The sequence below is a fragment of the Xylaria bambusicola genome (genome assembly GCF_022495145.1).
Source record: "Xylaria bambusicola strain CBS 139988 unplaced genomic scaffold F5B22scaffold_41, whole genome shotgun sequence".
NCBI classification, from domain to species: domain Eukaryota; kingdom Fungi; phylum Ascomycota; class Sordariomycetes; order Xylariales; family Xylariaceae; genus Xylaria; species Xylaria bambusicola.
Window position 1 is genome coordinate 126,112 of NW_025953594.1, and position 14,291 is coordinate 140,402.

Sequence of the window (14,291 nt, forward strand, 5' to 3'; positions counted from 1 at the left end):
CCTCTGAGATTCTTCCTATATACACCGGGTTCCTGGTACCGTCCATTTGAACCCCTCTTTCCCGTTATGTTATTTGATTTGGTCTTGCTGCACTGGGCTATGTTGTGCTATCCGTGTTCTTTTCATGCATGCCATGCGATGCGTGTATCATACTGTGCGCTCAGTCATCGTATCCTGTTAATTGTTTCCTTGGGCCCGCAGGGACTGCTCGTCATGTTCAAATCAGCATAAACTCTTATCTTCTCTTCCAAGACTCAGGGTGTGTATGTATAAGTGTTTGTGTGTATATATAGGGAGGGCGTACCGGGATATGTCATGGGAATAGGCGCAGCTCGCACGTAGCCTAGTTTCTTCATCAATGGGGGCACGGTGAAGAGGATCACGGGTCCGGAACCCCCGATCAAGACGGAGAAGAAGAAGGCGGGGTGTTCGCGCGAGGACCAGCGTAGGTATCGCAGGGGTCCGGCCCAGAAGCGCGGTGTTGGGTTGACTGGTGCCATCTCTTTTGAAGTGTGTGAGGGAGGTGCCTGTGAAGAGGTAGATGGTTAGCTTGATGGATTGAGCAGGTAGTCTTGGATAGGCACTTGATGCTTGATAGGGACGGAGGAGGGGTTCTGTGTGATATGCTGGTGTATATAGAGATGGGAGGGCATACTCAATTGACTGAGGGGTGAGTCGAATTGGCGTGGGTGGTCAATTGGCGGCGACTTGCTGTGTAGAGCTGTGCTGCTCCGATCTGAGGCTCTGGTGATGCTCGTTAGGTAATTGCACAGCCATACATGCCTCCATTGCCATCCACCTATCTGTGGCGTCTCTATTGCAAGGATGTGGCGGTGTTATGTATCATGACGGGCAGTGATTCAGGGCTGCAGGTGCTACCAGACTACCTATTCCACACTGTCAGTAGCACTAACTATTAGTGGACCCTAGGTGCTATCCAGCATCCTTGCAGCTGCTATTTGTCTTGGCAGAAACGGGCTACGTATGCCAGAGCTCCGACCTTCAATCAATAATCATTGCTGGCCATGAGCTTTTGAGACAGCTGGTCCCATTGATTGAACAAGTTCACGACCACATCCATATTTACCCAATCCCCTCTCCCTGTCATTCTGATGCGCAGCTAACTCTTTGATGCTGTCGCAGTCTGCCGTCTTTCTTGTTTCTTTCCCCTCTGCCAATTGATCTCTGAGGCATCGCAAACATGAGGTCGCTTGTGTCGCTTCTGCTCCTCGCCCTCGTCGCCGCTGTCCATGCTCTCAGCGCAAGTGGTGGCAATAGACTGTTGGTCATTCTTGAAGATGTCGCCGAGAAAGCTGGCTATTCAAAATTCCTCGGCGACTTGGAGGGTATGCACTATCCCATTTTCTGTCTCCCTATCCATCCACTGTAAACGTTACAGGCAACAACGTGCTAATTGTCTTTCCCCCATAGCACGCGGCTTTGACATATCTTACGAAACACCAAAGAGCGAGGGTCTTAGCTTGTTCCACCTGGGCGAGAGATCATATGATCATGTGTTGTTGTTTCCTACCAAAGCTAAAGGTACGTTTCTGTCAGACACATTCGCAACTATCCGGCACATTGGCTCGTCCACCAAATTCTGATCATGTATGTGTGTTCATAGGCCTCGGTCCCAACTTGACCCCGAGCATCATCCTCCAATTCATAAATGCAGAAGGCAACATTCTTTTAGCCCTGTCCGGCTCTACCCCTGTTCCCTCCAGCCTCGTTTCTGCTCTTCTTGAGCTCGATATCCACATACCCACTGATCGCCAGGGCCTCGTCGTCGACCATTTCAATTACGATACTGCTTCCGCGTCCGAGAAACATGATGTGCTCGTGCTGCCCACTCCCGGCCCCCTCCGGCCGGATTACAAAGACTTTTTCGGACTTTCTGCGTCTGGGGAATCGGGAGTCATCGCGTTCCCCAACGGCCTCGGCCAGACCCTTGGCCAAGGTGCCCTCCTCTCACCAATCTTGCGCGCTCCCGCCACATCTTACAGTTACAACCCCAAAGAAGAGTCCGAAGCTATCGAAGACCTCTTCGCCGCCGGACCCCAGCTCTCACTTGTGAGCGCTCTTCAGGCGCGCAATTCGGCGCGAGTTACCGTCGTGGGATCGGCTGATATGTTAAGCGACAAGTGGTTTGGTGCGAGCGTAAAGAAGGTCGGCGAGAAGAACTCTGTCAAAACTTTGAACCGGGAGTTTGCGAAGGCTGTTTCTGGGTGGACGTTTGGAGAGATTGGTGTCTTGCGCGTCAACTGGGTTGAACACCACCTGAACGAGGCGGGCCAAAGCAATGCCAGCAACCCCAATATCTACCGTATCAAGAACGATGTGGTAAGTGTTATTATTTGATCGCATCCGTCCTTAAATCAAAGCCCATGCTTACCCACAGGATTAGACATACTCTATTTCGCTCTCTGAATACTCGTGGGATAAATACATCCCTTTCACTGTTCCAGAGAACGATGAGCTCCAACTCGAATTTAGCATGCTTTCGCCTTTCCATCGACTCAAGCTAAACCCTACCATCTCATCAGAGGACAGCACCACCTATACTGTATCATTCAAGCTTCCCGATCAGCATGGCATATTCAATTTCCTGGTTAACTACAAGAGGCCGTTCTTCAGCAACGTGTTTGAGAAGAACACGGTATCAGTACGTCACTTTGCGCACAATGAATGGCCTCGCAGTTTCGTTATCAGTGGCGCTTGGCCATGGATTGCGGGAATTGCCGTTACAGTGACCGGATGGCTCGGTTTCTGCGCTCTTTGGTTGTACAGCGCGCCCCCTGCCAAGGGTGAGAGCAAGAAGAAGCAGTAGAGAGACTTGTGAAAGCGAATGGAGAATTGGAAGCGAAGAAGCTTCTACCTGTTCTTCTTTTTTTTTTTCCAGAGCCCATAGAGAAAAGGCTGCGCGGTGAATTCTCATGTTTGTGATATACCTCATGTACAAGATAAAAAGGATGGATTCAAAAGGACTTGATTTAGCCTATCTAAAAATGAGAGGCATAGACGATAGTCGGCCATGGTAGGCTCGCGGGTCGAATGAATGAATAAATATTATCAATACCGCAGAATAAGACTGCATATTGTAGCTTCCCATTCTATTATTGATTGGTATGATGTTTAAAAATTCACATGCAGAAATTTGAAGACTTCCAAGTTGCTCAGTTTATCAGAATCATCAGATGGTCAAGTGGCTGCATGTGGGGTGCGCCATCAGAGCCCTGGAGAGCTTGCCTCCCAACTTTCAACTTTATCGATAGCGCAGCATTGAGAGGGAGCTCATTTCTCGCCAACAACGTCAACATCAACATAAACAACTACATCTACACCTAATCATAATTCATTTGATAATAGCAAACATCTCAAAGGCAACCGAAAACAAAGAGATCCTTATAGATCTGATCAAACTCTGTACGAAGGAAGCGGCGCTCACTGCTGAATCGCCTGAGATTTCATACCCACTGTGTCACACACATACATACATACATCTATCTCATGCCATGAGACCAAACTGAATCTTGTGAGAAAGGTCAACCTGAGTTACATACACCAATAGGAGACAACAGACGGAGACCCGCGGAAAGATAAAAGGTTCTCATAATAATATTGGAACAAGGCTACCAAATCAGCAAAGAAGCCCCAGCTCCAATTCAAACACTCAAAAGAAATAAACTGCGCTCTGGGGAGGGACACAACGCCAGCCACAATGCCCTCAGACACACATCGCGCCGACGAGCGGCGCTTCCTCGACGAACGAGGCAGCAACGCGTCCCTGGCGCCCAACGGGCTCAATCCCGCCACGATAATGGAGAAAGCGGTCCGCGAGCGCATCGTCGACAGCTACTTCTGGAAAGAGCAATGTTTCGGGCTCAACGAAGCAGACATCGTGGACCGGGTAGTATCCCACGTGTCCTTCATCGCCGGCACATACGGGTCCACGCAGAAGCCCTCTCCCTTCCTCTGTCTCGCGTTCAAACTCCTCCAGCTCTGCCCGTCCGACGCCATCGTCTCGACCTACTTGTCCTACGGCGGGGAGAAATTTAAGTACCTGCGCGCGCTCGCGTGTTTCTACGTCCGATTGACGCGGAAGGCGGAGAACGTGTATGCTATTCTCGAGCCGTATCTAGAGGATAAGAGGAAGTTGAGGAGACGCATGAGGAGCGGTGTCCGGTTGACGTTTGTGGATGAATTCGTCGATGAGCTGCTTACGAAGGAGCGCGTGTGCGCGACGAGTCTTTGGCAGATGCCGAAGCGGGAGATCCTGGAGGATTTGGATTTGTTGGAGCCGAGGGTTAGTCCGTTGGGGGATATTGAGGATTTGTTGGACGAGGACGAGGATGAAGACGTGAATGGGGGTGAGAGTGAAGATGGCGAAGTTGGAGATGAGGGTGGAGATGAGCGGCGTGGGAGATCGGGTTCTGCGGATAGTAGCGAACGGGGTAGCAGGGGGAGAGGGGGTTTATCTAGGAATGGGATGGATGTTGATGTTGATGGAGATGGACGGTCTGATAGGAGTAGGAGTGAGAGGAGAGGGAGAAGCGATAGTAGGTGAGCCTGATATGTTTCGATTTACTCGAGCTTTTTTACTGCGGATATGAGAATCATGTTGTCGCGTATGATGAGCATGAAGATGTGAATAAAATACGATGAGTTCAACCATGGATTATCTCATCGTTTACAGAGAGCACTACATTGCTTGCGAAAGCATCATGACTGAAAAATGTAAGATTATGTGGTAAATTGCTTTATTTTATACGTATCTTGGGTATATCTAATATTACACAACAGGACGACAAATACCATCATCATAGACTGAATGTACAGGACTCTTGTCCGTTTAGAGACCCTTGCCAGACCTTGGTATCGCGTCTTCAATTTTTACCGGCGCTGTTGTTTGCGACATGGCCTGATAGCCTTTCTGCAACCGATAAAACACGTGCATCATCCCAGTACTGCCCAATGAGCTGCAGTCCACCAAAATGAAGCAGCTTCTGCTCCTCGTTTGCCGGGTCCACAGGAAGATCCATAGGGATACTTATAGCGGGAAGGCCGGCAAGACTCGCCGGCACTGTGAAGACGTCGTTCATATACGAATCCAATGGGGTCTGGTCACGGACGTGCTCGAGGAGTGGGGGTGTAGTAGGAGCAGTCGGACAGACAAGGAAGTCGACTTGTGCGGGCCCTAGCTTCGTCTCGATACCAATCGACTCTTCTATCTCGCTCAGATCGAAGTGCTGCTCGTCGAGTAAAGGGTTATCCAATTTGAAGATCCTGTCAAAGTCCCTTCGCACGAGTTGGCGGACTTTCTGCGCCTGGATGAAGTAGTTATCTATCGCCTCGGAACTCAGAGTATACGAGCCTAGTAATATCCGGCGCTTGACTTCGTTTCCAAATCCTGAACCCCGTGTTCTCGCGTATAGTACGCCGTCCTGGGCGTCGCTTGAGTCATTGGTATCTCGGTGACCATAGCGTATTCCATCGTACTTGGCGAGGTTAGAAGACGCTTCTGCGGGGGCTATCACGTAATATGCAGATAGCGCATTCTTCGTAGAGGGCAGCGAAACGGGGACAACACGACCCCCAAGTGTTTGTATCGTGTCGAGGGCTTGAAGCCATCCTTGACGAATGCGCCAGTCAAGTTCCTCGATGTTGTATTCCACGGGAAGACCAAAGGTCAACCCTTCCAGTGTTTCAAGCGGTTGTCCGTTAGGAGTATATCCCTCCCTCTCTGCCGTACATCTCGAGCGCACTGTATCCGGAAGAGAAGTAGGATCTCTCGGGTCATGCTCTCTAAATAGGCCTGAGCTGACAATAGCCTCGCGGATAGGTTGCACGGTCCTCGCTAGCAATCCAACTGTGTCTAGGGAATTGGCATACGGGACCACCCCCCATCGCGACAACATGCCATAGGAAGGCTTGAAGCCGACTGTCCCCGTATATGCGGCCGGCATGCGCACAGAGCCACCTGTGTCGGTGCCCAGCGCAATGTCTGCCTTCCCCTCCTTCACGGCCACGGCGCTTCCACCGGAACTACCGCCCGCGGAGTATTTCTCGAGCGGATGCGCGTTATGGACGGATTCGAAGGCCGATGTTGTCGAATGCGTGCCCATGCCAAACTCGTCCATACCTGCCTTGCCCACGACTTCCATGCCACGACCCCGTAGCTGCGTCACAATGGTCGCGTCGAAGGGGATTTCGGTCCCGGCTAGAATGTTGGAGGCGCATGTTGTCTGAAACCCCGTGGCGGCGATATTGTCTTTGACTGCGAGCTGGATGCTGGAGACTTTTAATGGAATGCAGTTAGTCAAATGTCCATGTCGCGATTCTTGGGGTATGGAGGAAGAAGAGGAGCATGTACCGCCATTGTCCTGTCGACGGCTGAATTCACCCGTTGAGGCATACCTAGGGCACAGGTACCGCGCAGAGCGAAGCGACGACCGAACTGATGCGTGAGCGGCTAGAGATGGCTTCACCGGCAAGCCAAAGGCGTCTCGAATAGCGGCTCGAAGCTGAATACGGTTGGCATATCTAGACATGTGACCCATGTGTTGACGTCGCGGAAATACTTTCTTTACCTAAATGGCATTTTCAAAGTTCGCTGGGATCTGGTTGAAATTCGCAGATGCCGAATCGTGAGAGGCGAGGGTCGGCCCTTGGCGGGGCCGCTAGACCGCTGTGAAGTGCGGCTGCTGGTCCGGTGCCACGCCGTCTCCGTAGCGCTGTTACCCGTCTAACTTTAGGCTCGCCTTAGGCACTAACAGCCTACAGGGTCCCCCGAGGGCTTGGTTACCTAGAGAGGTTGGGATTGGTTCAACCCCACGCCGGTGCCAGCTCAGGTGGAACAGCACCTGCAGGCCAGGCACTACAGGCAGGCATCAAAGCTCCAGCGGACTTCCGTGACGCAACCTCCACCTAAGCTTGGCGATAACTACCTACCTACCCAATTCATCATCTACTACTTACAACCACGCCAACACCAATGCTTCATCACTATTTCTCCATCTCTCTCTAATGGGAGACGTATCTATCCTCAAATCTCTCACTATTTCTACCTTGACATTATGACTTATAAGACTGCGGCTGTTCTGGCAGCCCTGGCCGCTGTTGCCAATGCAGCTCAACCTGAAGCGCCGACACCCGTCGCTGTTCCTATGCGAGAGCTCGACTGGGGGCAAATCAACTTCCTACACACCACTGATATCCATGGCTGGCTCGGCGGTCATTTACAGGAGTATGGCTAGAAGCCCTATGTCTTTCTCCATGCCGTGTCGTAATCTTATAGCTGACTCGTTCCTTCTACTACAGACCACAATACTCAGCCGACTGGGGCGACTATATTTCCTTCACCGAACACATGCATAGGAAAGCTGACGAGCAGGGAGTTGACTTACTCGTTGTAGACACCGGGGACCGTATTGAAGGAAACGGTCTCTACGACAGTTCAACTCCGAAAGGCAACTATACCTATGATATATATGGCCAGCAAAGTGTCGACATCTTGTGTACCGGGAACCACGAGCTATATCATGAAGATTCCATCGCTCGAGAACACAACATAACGGTTCCTCATTTCAAGAAGAATTACGTCGCTTCTAATCTAGATTATATCGAACCTGAGACTGGCAATCGGATACCACAGGCCCAGCGCTATATTAAATTCAAGACGAAGAACCAGGGATTGAACGTCGTGGCCTTTGGTTTCATTTTCAACTTCGACCGGAATGCGAATAACAGCGTCATACAACGTGTCGAAGATGCCATCAAAGAGAAATGGTTTCAGGACGCCATTAGGGAAAAGCCCGATCTGTTCGTGGTTCTTGGCCACGTAGGACTGCGAATGCAAGAATTTGAGCAAATCTTCAAGGTCATTAGAGATGCCAACTGGTACACGCCCATTGCCTTCCTTGGTGGCCATGCACATGTAAGAGATGCGAGGAAGTTTGATAGCCAAGCCGTGGCCATTGCTAGCGGTCGTTATTTCGAAACCATTGGATGGATGTCCATCAGCGGCATCCAGAAGCAAACGAAAGATGTCGTTTCCACCAAAGCCACCGCTACCTTTAAGAGGCGGTACATTGATAATAATGTTCTTGGGCTTCAACATCATGCAGGAGTAGATAACAATACTTTCGCTACTCCGCAAGGTCGCAATGTTACTGGTATGATTGCAAATGCTCGGAAAGCCCTTCACCTCGACCAGAAACTCGGCTGCTCACCTAGAGATCTTTGGATGACTCGTGCCAAATATCCTAGCGACACCAGTATCTACTCTTGGCTAGAGACCGACGTGGTCCCAGATTCCGTCGTCAACAAGGGCCGAGCCGACAAGCCTCGACTAACCATTGTAAATACCGGTGCCATCCGTTTCGATATCTTCAAGGGCCCATTCACAAAGGATTCCACGTATCTTATTTCTCCCTTCACCTCCAAGTTCAGCTACATCGCAGACGTCCCGTACGCCGTAGCCAAGAAAGTAATACAACTCCTGAACAACGGAGGAGTAGTCTTCGAAGCAGGACTAAACCCCAAATACATGTCCATACCCGAACAAATGGCGCCTAGCCCCTTCCTCGGCAAAGAACCGGCTTCGCCTCTCCCCGCACGCTCCAAGTTCATCGATGGCCAACAACAGCCTCTCGTTGAGCAAGAACCAGAGCTCATCGGCGGCTACACGACGAAAGACGACCTAGGCGATGACGGCGACGACGCAGTGCACTCGCCCATCAAGTTCTACAGCGTCCCCAATTGCATACAGTCACAAGCTGGATTCTCAGCACCGCCTGCCGCGGAGCCTGAAGCCGTCGATCTTGTATTCATCGACTATGTGCAGCCATGGATCATACCGGCGCTAGAATTTAGTGGCGGCGATTATAGTTCTGATAATATCACTATGTATATGAATTCGACTTTGACGGAAGTCATTGCGGGATGGGTCCAGGAGCACTGGAAGGAGGGATGTTGATCTCGCGTGCGGTTTCTTTTCGTTTACAAGTACACTGCTGTCACATTTATTATATGTGCAGATAACTAGATATATCGTGCTTTTAGCAAGGGTACGTAGGTAAAGCCAGTCGTTTCTGCTTGGATTACACGGCGTTTGGGAAGGCGGTTAGGAAGGGAGTTAGTGAGTTATTCATTTATATATGGGACAGCCTCAGTTATGGATACACAACACGTATCGGTATATATCACATGCCTAAGTGGTTTAAATTATCGCAATTGGCTTGTGATTTGTTATTTGGCTCGGCATCCGGAATTATCAGTCGTTACGGAATTAACAAAGATCATATATTACAAAGTGCCTCGGTGACTGAATATTTGCTCCCCTGTTATAACGACGCCAGTGACTGTCTGACCCTCGGGATCGAGGGTATTTATTCATCGTCCCATATATCAGCCTGAGACTATCTTATCCATCCCTTGGTACATTACAGTAGCCCACCCCCTTTATTCTCACTCTTCGGCTTAATGCCACCTGGACGGGAAGATCGCAAGTCCCGTCTCCGTTTAGATCATTGGCTAAATGTCCGGTTATCAAGTTCGACACTTCACTGCAAGTCCTTAGAACCGCGGCTTATCCCGGAATGCGGCGTTGGCAGTACATGGTGGGGCGTTCTCAAAATGAAAACATGAAGGACCGCGGTCTGCGGGACAGGCAATAGATATGATAACGAGTGCGAAGAATCTCGTAGCCATCTTCACTTAGCACCTATGCGAAGCTCCTCTTCGGGTATGCGTCCCAATTCAAGGCTTAGAAAGCAGTAGCCGAGGCCAGTATCAAAGCCGTTGATGCCGACACCCCATATGGCGAATCTGACAAGTGTTGGCGTACCCATGTACTGGTTTCGACCAGGTCTGAGCCTTGACTGTGAGTGCCGGCAGCAGCCAGCCAACCCTCGTCGAATAACCTTTGTATCACTCGCCCCGTGGTTGGTGTAGTAACTCTCCTCATCCTAGGCCCCCATCTACTGAATCTGATCAAGCAGTTTCCGCCGTCTTCTCTCCATAAGCTCCTGCTGGACTTCTTCCAACGTCGGCAACTCCCACGTGCGTCCATCTCCAGCATCTCCCGGCAGCGGTTCCCAGTCCGGTGGCGGCTTGGTATTTTTCCCGGCTTGCTTGTGCAACATATCAAATGCTTCTTTCTCCTTCTCGGCCTCGTACGCTAGTAAGGCGTCGTCTTCTTCGTCTGGCGCATAGCCGTAGTATTTCGCGTCGACGGCCTTGCGCAAATCATCGCGGGTCTCGAGGGGTTTCTCGTCCTGCGCCCTCGCCTGCCGCGCCGCTTCGAAGAGCTCCTTGACACCGGGTAATTCCCTCGCTCTCCCAAAGTATTTATACCCCTTCCCTCCTCCGCCGGGTATTTCGCGCCCGGTCTCGTCGTAGATCTTCCCCGTGCCGCGCATGTAATTCGGCCCTCCCAAATTCCGGATTTGCACCTCCCACATATGTTTTTCCCGCATCAGCTTGTTGATCTCGTCGTTCAGGTCCCGGATCTGGTAGTCGCTGAGCGCGGGGTCCTGGATCTTGGACACCTTCCGCGAGACCTCCTTCAGCACCTGGCCTCGCCATTTCTCGCACGCCGGAATCGCGTCTACTTCTGTTATCACGCGGGGACGCCGTGTGCGGCCGGCGTCGATGATGCCGAGATCTGCTGCCTGTGCCTCCCGGAAGCGGAAGAGCATCGACTGGGCTTTTTCCGAGTTACGCGCCTGCGGTGAGAAGGGTTGGTTAGCTGGATAGTTCGGTGGTTAGGGCTGGGGTGGGCTGCGTACCATTTTGGTAGATCACGTCGTTGGATTAGGAAGTGATGACGGATGTATGGACAAAGCACTATTACTGAGAGTATATTATAGCAAACCAGTAGACTCGTCGATGTAGCGAAAAGCACCTGAAGCGAAAAGATCAAGGGAGTGTCATGAAATTGAAAAGTTCAGGTCCTCCAGCAGCCTCACAAGGAACTACCTGGGTACAATGCCTTAGCTTGGAGAGTGGGGTGAACATGCTCAATCCAGCCAATCATGCGTGGGGACGCGGTCCCCTACAAAACCCCTACAAAGGCCCCTACGTAACTGCGCGCTGCCCAGCTACAGCGAAGCTCTCTCATCTTCATTTTCAAGCTTCATCATCCCATAGCCAACTTCTTCCTCGTCCCGCCATGTGTACACATTCTCAGAATATCCGTTGCTCATTTCTTTCCTTACTTTCCCATATGATGGCCGAGTATAGCTTGGCAGGGTGAGCGCGAGCAAACGACGGCCCTGCCCTCTACGACACCAGCTGAATCATCACTTAACACCTTCTCATTTTTCTTCACTTCTCACCATCTTTGCCTTTCTCAATCATCCTCCAAACACCCGACTTGACTGCCAATCTTGACACTTATGACAACATGTTGCGCATCTACACGCTCTCCACGCACGATTTATGCCATCTTAGATCAAAGAAAACACGGCCCACGCTACTTACAACTTTATAATAAATGACAGAGGCGATATCTCTCCAGCTTTAGTGACTACAGACTAGGTACATAACATACCTTACTGCTCACGGCTAGTTACCTGCCTAACTACATCACACTCACCGGGACATTCTGCGCATACCTACTATGTTACGTCGCCACAGACGACGACATATCTGACTACATTCGTAATCTCAAAGAACGACAAGCTCTGCTTACAGCCTCTGACACTGTTTGAAATTACTGACTCTACAAGGTGTCATTATACTACTCCATTCAAGGCACTACACCGCTCGCTCTACGATGAAAGATCATCATACTCTACAGCCAAAGCACTGCTGGAAATTACTATACGCTACAAAGCTTCAAATCAGTCTCTCTATCTCATTGCCTCGAAGACGAGCAATTACACTATTTTACACAATCAGGCATGCTGCTACAAGTCAATACGCTCTACGACGAGTTGATATATCACTTCAGAAAGTCACTGTATCACTCGCTCTACGATGAGCTATGACAATACTCTCTACACAGTCAAACACTGCTTGAAATCAATCACTCTACAAGGAGCCAAAAACTCTTGCTCTAAGATCAGCAGCTACAATCTTCTACTCCGTCAATGACACTCCCTGCAATTGCTACACTTCACAAAGAATTACCATCTTCATAACATCGCTTTATTCTGCTTCGCCAGCATCCACAAAACTTAGGGCCATGTCCCTCCAACGTTTGCATTCTATGAGGGCACCAAACCACGCTATTACCTATGAGTGGGGGGTGAATGGCTTTGCGATGACGAGAATCCCTCAGAGCTTGTTGGACCCGATTGTCCTAGGACATTTGGCGTATGACGAAAAATCAAGAACAGAGATCCGAGCAAAGCTAGCCACTTCATGTGAGTTGGCAGCGACTAACCTCGAATTCAGGTCTCTGCAGTCACGGTATCATTCTGGTTCCCAGCACACGTCGGCTATTTTTTGCTGACCCGAGCAATGACGACAAACTCAGCACACCAAGAGAATGCACCGTGCTAGTCGCACTCGATGATGGCATTTAATAGTTTTCAATCGGAGCTCGTGGTGTGGTGCTCGTGGAACCGCTTGGTTCAGTGAACTGTAGTTGTCCTCGAGGCCGTTGCACCTTTTCTTCTTCGTGCTATTTGCGTAAAAGCGAATGCATTCTACAAGATAACCCGGTGATGACCAAGTGTATCCAAAAAGCCAAATTTGCAGGCAGCCTGAACAAGCTTCCGGCAGTTCCTTCGGAGCGCTGAGCTAGGGAATGGTTGTCTATGAGAACCAGAGAGCTAATCTGAGGGTATATATATCTTGTTAGATGCATTCTGCTATCATACAACATGACCTCGTTCAATTTCCGATTTATTTCTGCCCCTCCCTTCCTCTAGCCCTTCCCCCCTTATGTGGTTCGTGCGTGTTTTCCCTCGGGCTTACAGCACTCCCCTCCTTTTTGAAAAACTATCGTACTACTAGTTTGCCGTTTATCTTGTCCACATTCATCAAAATCACTTGATTTCAAACCTGTCACGGCTCAAAGCATGTTTCACTCCCCATTAACTGACTGAGTTAACCTAGATACATCAAATGATTGTACGTTCTTGTTCCATATCCTCCTGATCTAAGCCAAACTAGAGAACGCAGTCTATTGTTCCTTGTTTTTCTGGGAAGCTGTCAAAGTCCCGTGACCATATCCATATTGCACCCCTCCATACCGGTCCGAGTCGAAAACAAACATATAATCACTTTTCCTTTTGACATGCCATGCAACTACCACTTTGAGCTCTCTACAACGGGAGGTCAGGACAGTGATGACAGTATTGCGGAGAACAACGTGGATGCTCCTGTAATTGTTCAAGCTGTGGATTCGATGCCCTCGTCGCTGTGTGTGTAGTTCCACGTGGCTTGGGAGATATACTGATCCGCAGAGCCTAGCAACCTTGAGGCAGCCCTGACCCCGAAATCTCTCGTGAGCAGATTGAAGAATTCGGCTTTCACTTCGGCGCATAAATGACTGTGCCGCATATGAAGTGTACGACTTGTACGCGAGATTAATTGACGATAGAATGACGGACGGTAGACCGAGCGACGGTGAATTGGTCGACGGTGATGTTGCGAGTACTTCTTTCTCGCCATGGTGGGAGAGTTGGCGTTGGAGCCACGCCGTGAAGTTGCTGATGAAGAACAACGCAGGCAAATGGAGGATGAGGTATAAGGGTGACTCGCCGGAGTGTCAAAGCTTGCTCTAATGAAAGCCAGAGGTGTCGGGTCACAGTCAACTGGGTCTATCACAGCGAATTTATACTCGCGAGCCTGATATCAACATCCTTTACTAATTAGACTTACACTTGAGAAAATTTCTGGTCTCGAGGATGATCCACGCTTTATATTTGTCGGGATATGAAAAGAGATGCAGGACGTTTAATCTGCTGCGACTCACCTCGTTTCGTAGTCCTTTTGATCCGCATACCAGCAGAGAAAATATTTCGCGCCGTTTCGTGGAGTAAACTGTGTGACCATCTCGATTGGCTCAGAGCCTCGGTGTCTTGCTCGTCCAGGACACTGATGGCTGACCTTGACTGAGCATGTGCTACCGGCGGTGCTGCAGGAGGTTGCATCAACTCCGAAGCCTCCAATCCCAATCTTTCTCCCCCCTCCCCTCCGGAATATTGGTTGGTTCGTAGCCATTGCGCCGACGGCCCCCAAAATACTGCCAGCGACTTCTACCTATCGATATATCTCGCGAAGTCTGAAACACAGCATTTTCACGTACATCGCCTCTGCTCCTCCGCGGCGTGGGTGAC

General features: G+C 50.2%; 6 protein-coding genes across 6 annotated transcripts; 3 read left to right on the plus strand and 3 right to left on the minus strand.

The window, feature by feature from the left end:
- Window positions 1–160: 160 nt before the first annotated feature.
- On the minus strand, window positions 161–500 carry F5B22DRAFT_649235 (uncharacterized protein; the record flags this gene model as incomplete). Its single annotated transcript, XM_047979142.1, has 2 exons — window positions 161–204; window positions 305–500. The coding sequence occupies 2 exons, from the start codon at window positions 498–500 to the stop codon at window positions 161–163; spliced, it is 240 nt and encodes a 79-aa protein (XP_047828153.1).
- A 351-nt stretch (window positions 501–851) lies between these two features.
- F5B22DRAFT_618000 (Dolichyl-diphosphooligosaccharide--protein glycosyltransferase subunit WBP1) lies at window positions 852–3,287 on the plus strand. The gene is made up of 4 exons (XM_047975658.1): window positions 852–1,346; window positions 1,432–1,542; window positions 1,625–2,340; window positions 2,405–3,287. The coding sequence occupies exons 1-4, from the start codon at window positions 1,202–1,204 to the stop codon at window positions 2,825–2,827; spliced, it is 1,395 nt and encodes a 464-aa protein (XP_047828154.1). The 5' UTR covers window positions 852–1,201; the 3' UTR covers window positions 2,828–3,287.
- On the plus strand, window positions 3,267–4,740 carry F5B22DRAFT_618003 (PRP38 family-domain-containing protein). Its single transcript, XM_047975659.1, has one exon. The coding sequence runs from the start codon at window positions 3,719–3,721 to the stop codon at window positions 4,562–4,564; it is 846 nt and encodes a 281-aa protein (XP_047828155.1). The 5' UTR covers window positions 3,267–3,718; the 3' UTR covers window positions 4,565–4,740.
- F5B22DRAFT_618005 (amidase signature domain-containing protein) lies at window positions 4,741–6,688 on the minus strand. Its single transcript, XM_047975660.1, has 2 exons — window positions 6,371–6,688; window positions 4,741–6,295 (listed from the first exon to the last, which is right to left on the minus strand). The coding sequence occupies exons 1-2, from the start codon at window positions 6,555–6,557 to the stop codon at window positions 4,884–4,886; spliced, it is 1,599 nt and encodes a 532-aa protein (XP_047828156.1). The 5' UTR covers window positions 6,558–6,688; the 3' UTR covers window positions 4,741–4,883.
- Window positions 6,689–6,906: 218 nt separating this feature from the next.
- F5B22DRAFT_618007 (ser/Thr protein phosphatase family) lies at window positions 6,907–9,311 on the plus strand. The gene is made up of 2 exons (XM_047975661.1): window positions 6,907–7,243; window positions 7,318–9,311. Exons 1-2 carry the CDS (start codon window positions 7,074–7,076, stop codon window positions 8,972–8,974), a joined length of 1,827 nt encoding a protein of 608 aa, XP_047828157.1. The 5' UTR covers window positions 6,907–7,073; the 3' UTR covers window positions 8,975–9,311.
- A 384-nt stretch (window positions 9,312–9,695) lies between these two features.
- Window positions 9,696–10,927, minus strand: F5B22DRAFT_365731 (Isy1-like splicing factor). Its single transcript, XM_047971103.1, has 2 exons — window positions 10,788–10,927; window positions 9,696–10,724 (listed from the first exon to the last, which is right to left on the minus strand). Exons 1-2 carry the CDS (start codon window positions 10,788–10,790, stop codon window positions 9,978–9,980), a joined length of 750 nt encoding a protein of 249 aa, XP_047828158.1. The 5' UTR covers window positions 10,791–10,927; the 3' UTR covers window positions 9,696–9,977.
- Between the last annotated feature and the right edge of the window lie 3,364 nt (window positions 10,928–14,291).

What these genes read in the sequence shown, in the direction of transcription:
- F5B22DRAFT_618005 (XM_047975660.1), bottom strand. Translation starts at nt 6,557, where the DNA reads ATGGGTCACATGTCTAGATATGCCAACCGTATTCAGCTTCGAGCCGCT. An exon ending in CCGTCGACAGGACAATGGCG is followed by an intron (nt 6,296 to 6,370) that starts GTACATGCTCCT and finishes TTCCATTAAAAG; the next exon opens with TCTCCAGCATCCAGCTCGCA.
- F5B22DRAFT_618007 (XM_047975661.1), top strand. Translation starts at nt 7,074, where the DNA reads ATGACTTATAAGACTGCGGCTGTTCTGGCAGCCCTGGCCGCTGTTGCC. An exon ending in CTCGGCGGTCATTTACAGGA is followed by an intron (nt 7,244 to 7,317) that starts GTATGGCTAGAA and finishes CTTCTACTACAG; the next exon opens with ACCACAATACTCAGCCGACT.
- F5B22DRAFT_618003 (XM_047975659.1), top strand. Translation starts at nt 3,719, where the DNA reads ATGCCCTCAGACACACATCGCGCCGACGAGCGGCGCTTCCTCGACGAA.
- F5B22DRAFT_618000 (XM_047975658.1), top strand. Translation starts at nt 1,202, where the DNA reads ATGAGGTCGCTTGTGTCGCTTCTGCTCCTCGCCCTCGTCGCCGCTGTC. An exon ending in GTTTCCTACCAAAGCTAAAG is followed by an intron (nt 1,543 to 1,624) that starts GTACGTTTCTGT and finishes GTGTGTTCATAG; the next exon opens with GCCTCGGTCCCAACTTGACC. An exon ending in ACCGTATCAAGAACGATGTG is followed by an intron (nt 2,341 to 2,404) that starts GTAAGTGTTATT and finishes CCACAGGATTAG; the next exon opens with ACATACTCTATTTCGCTCTC.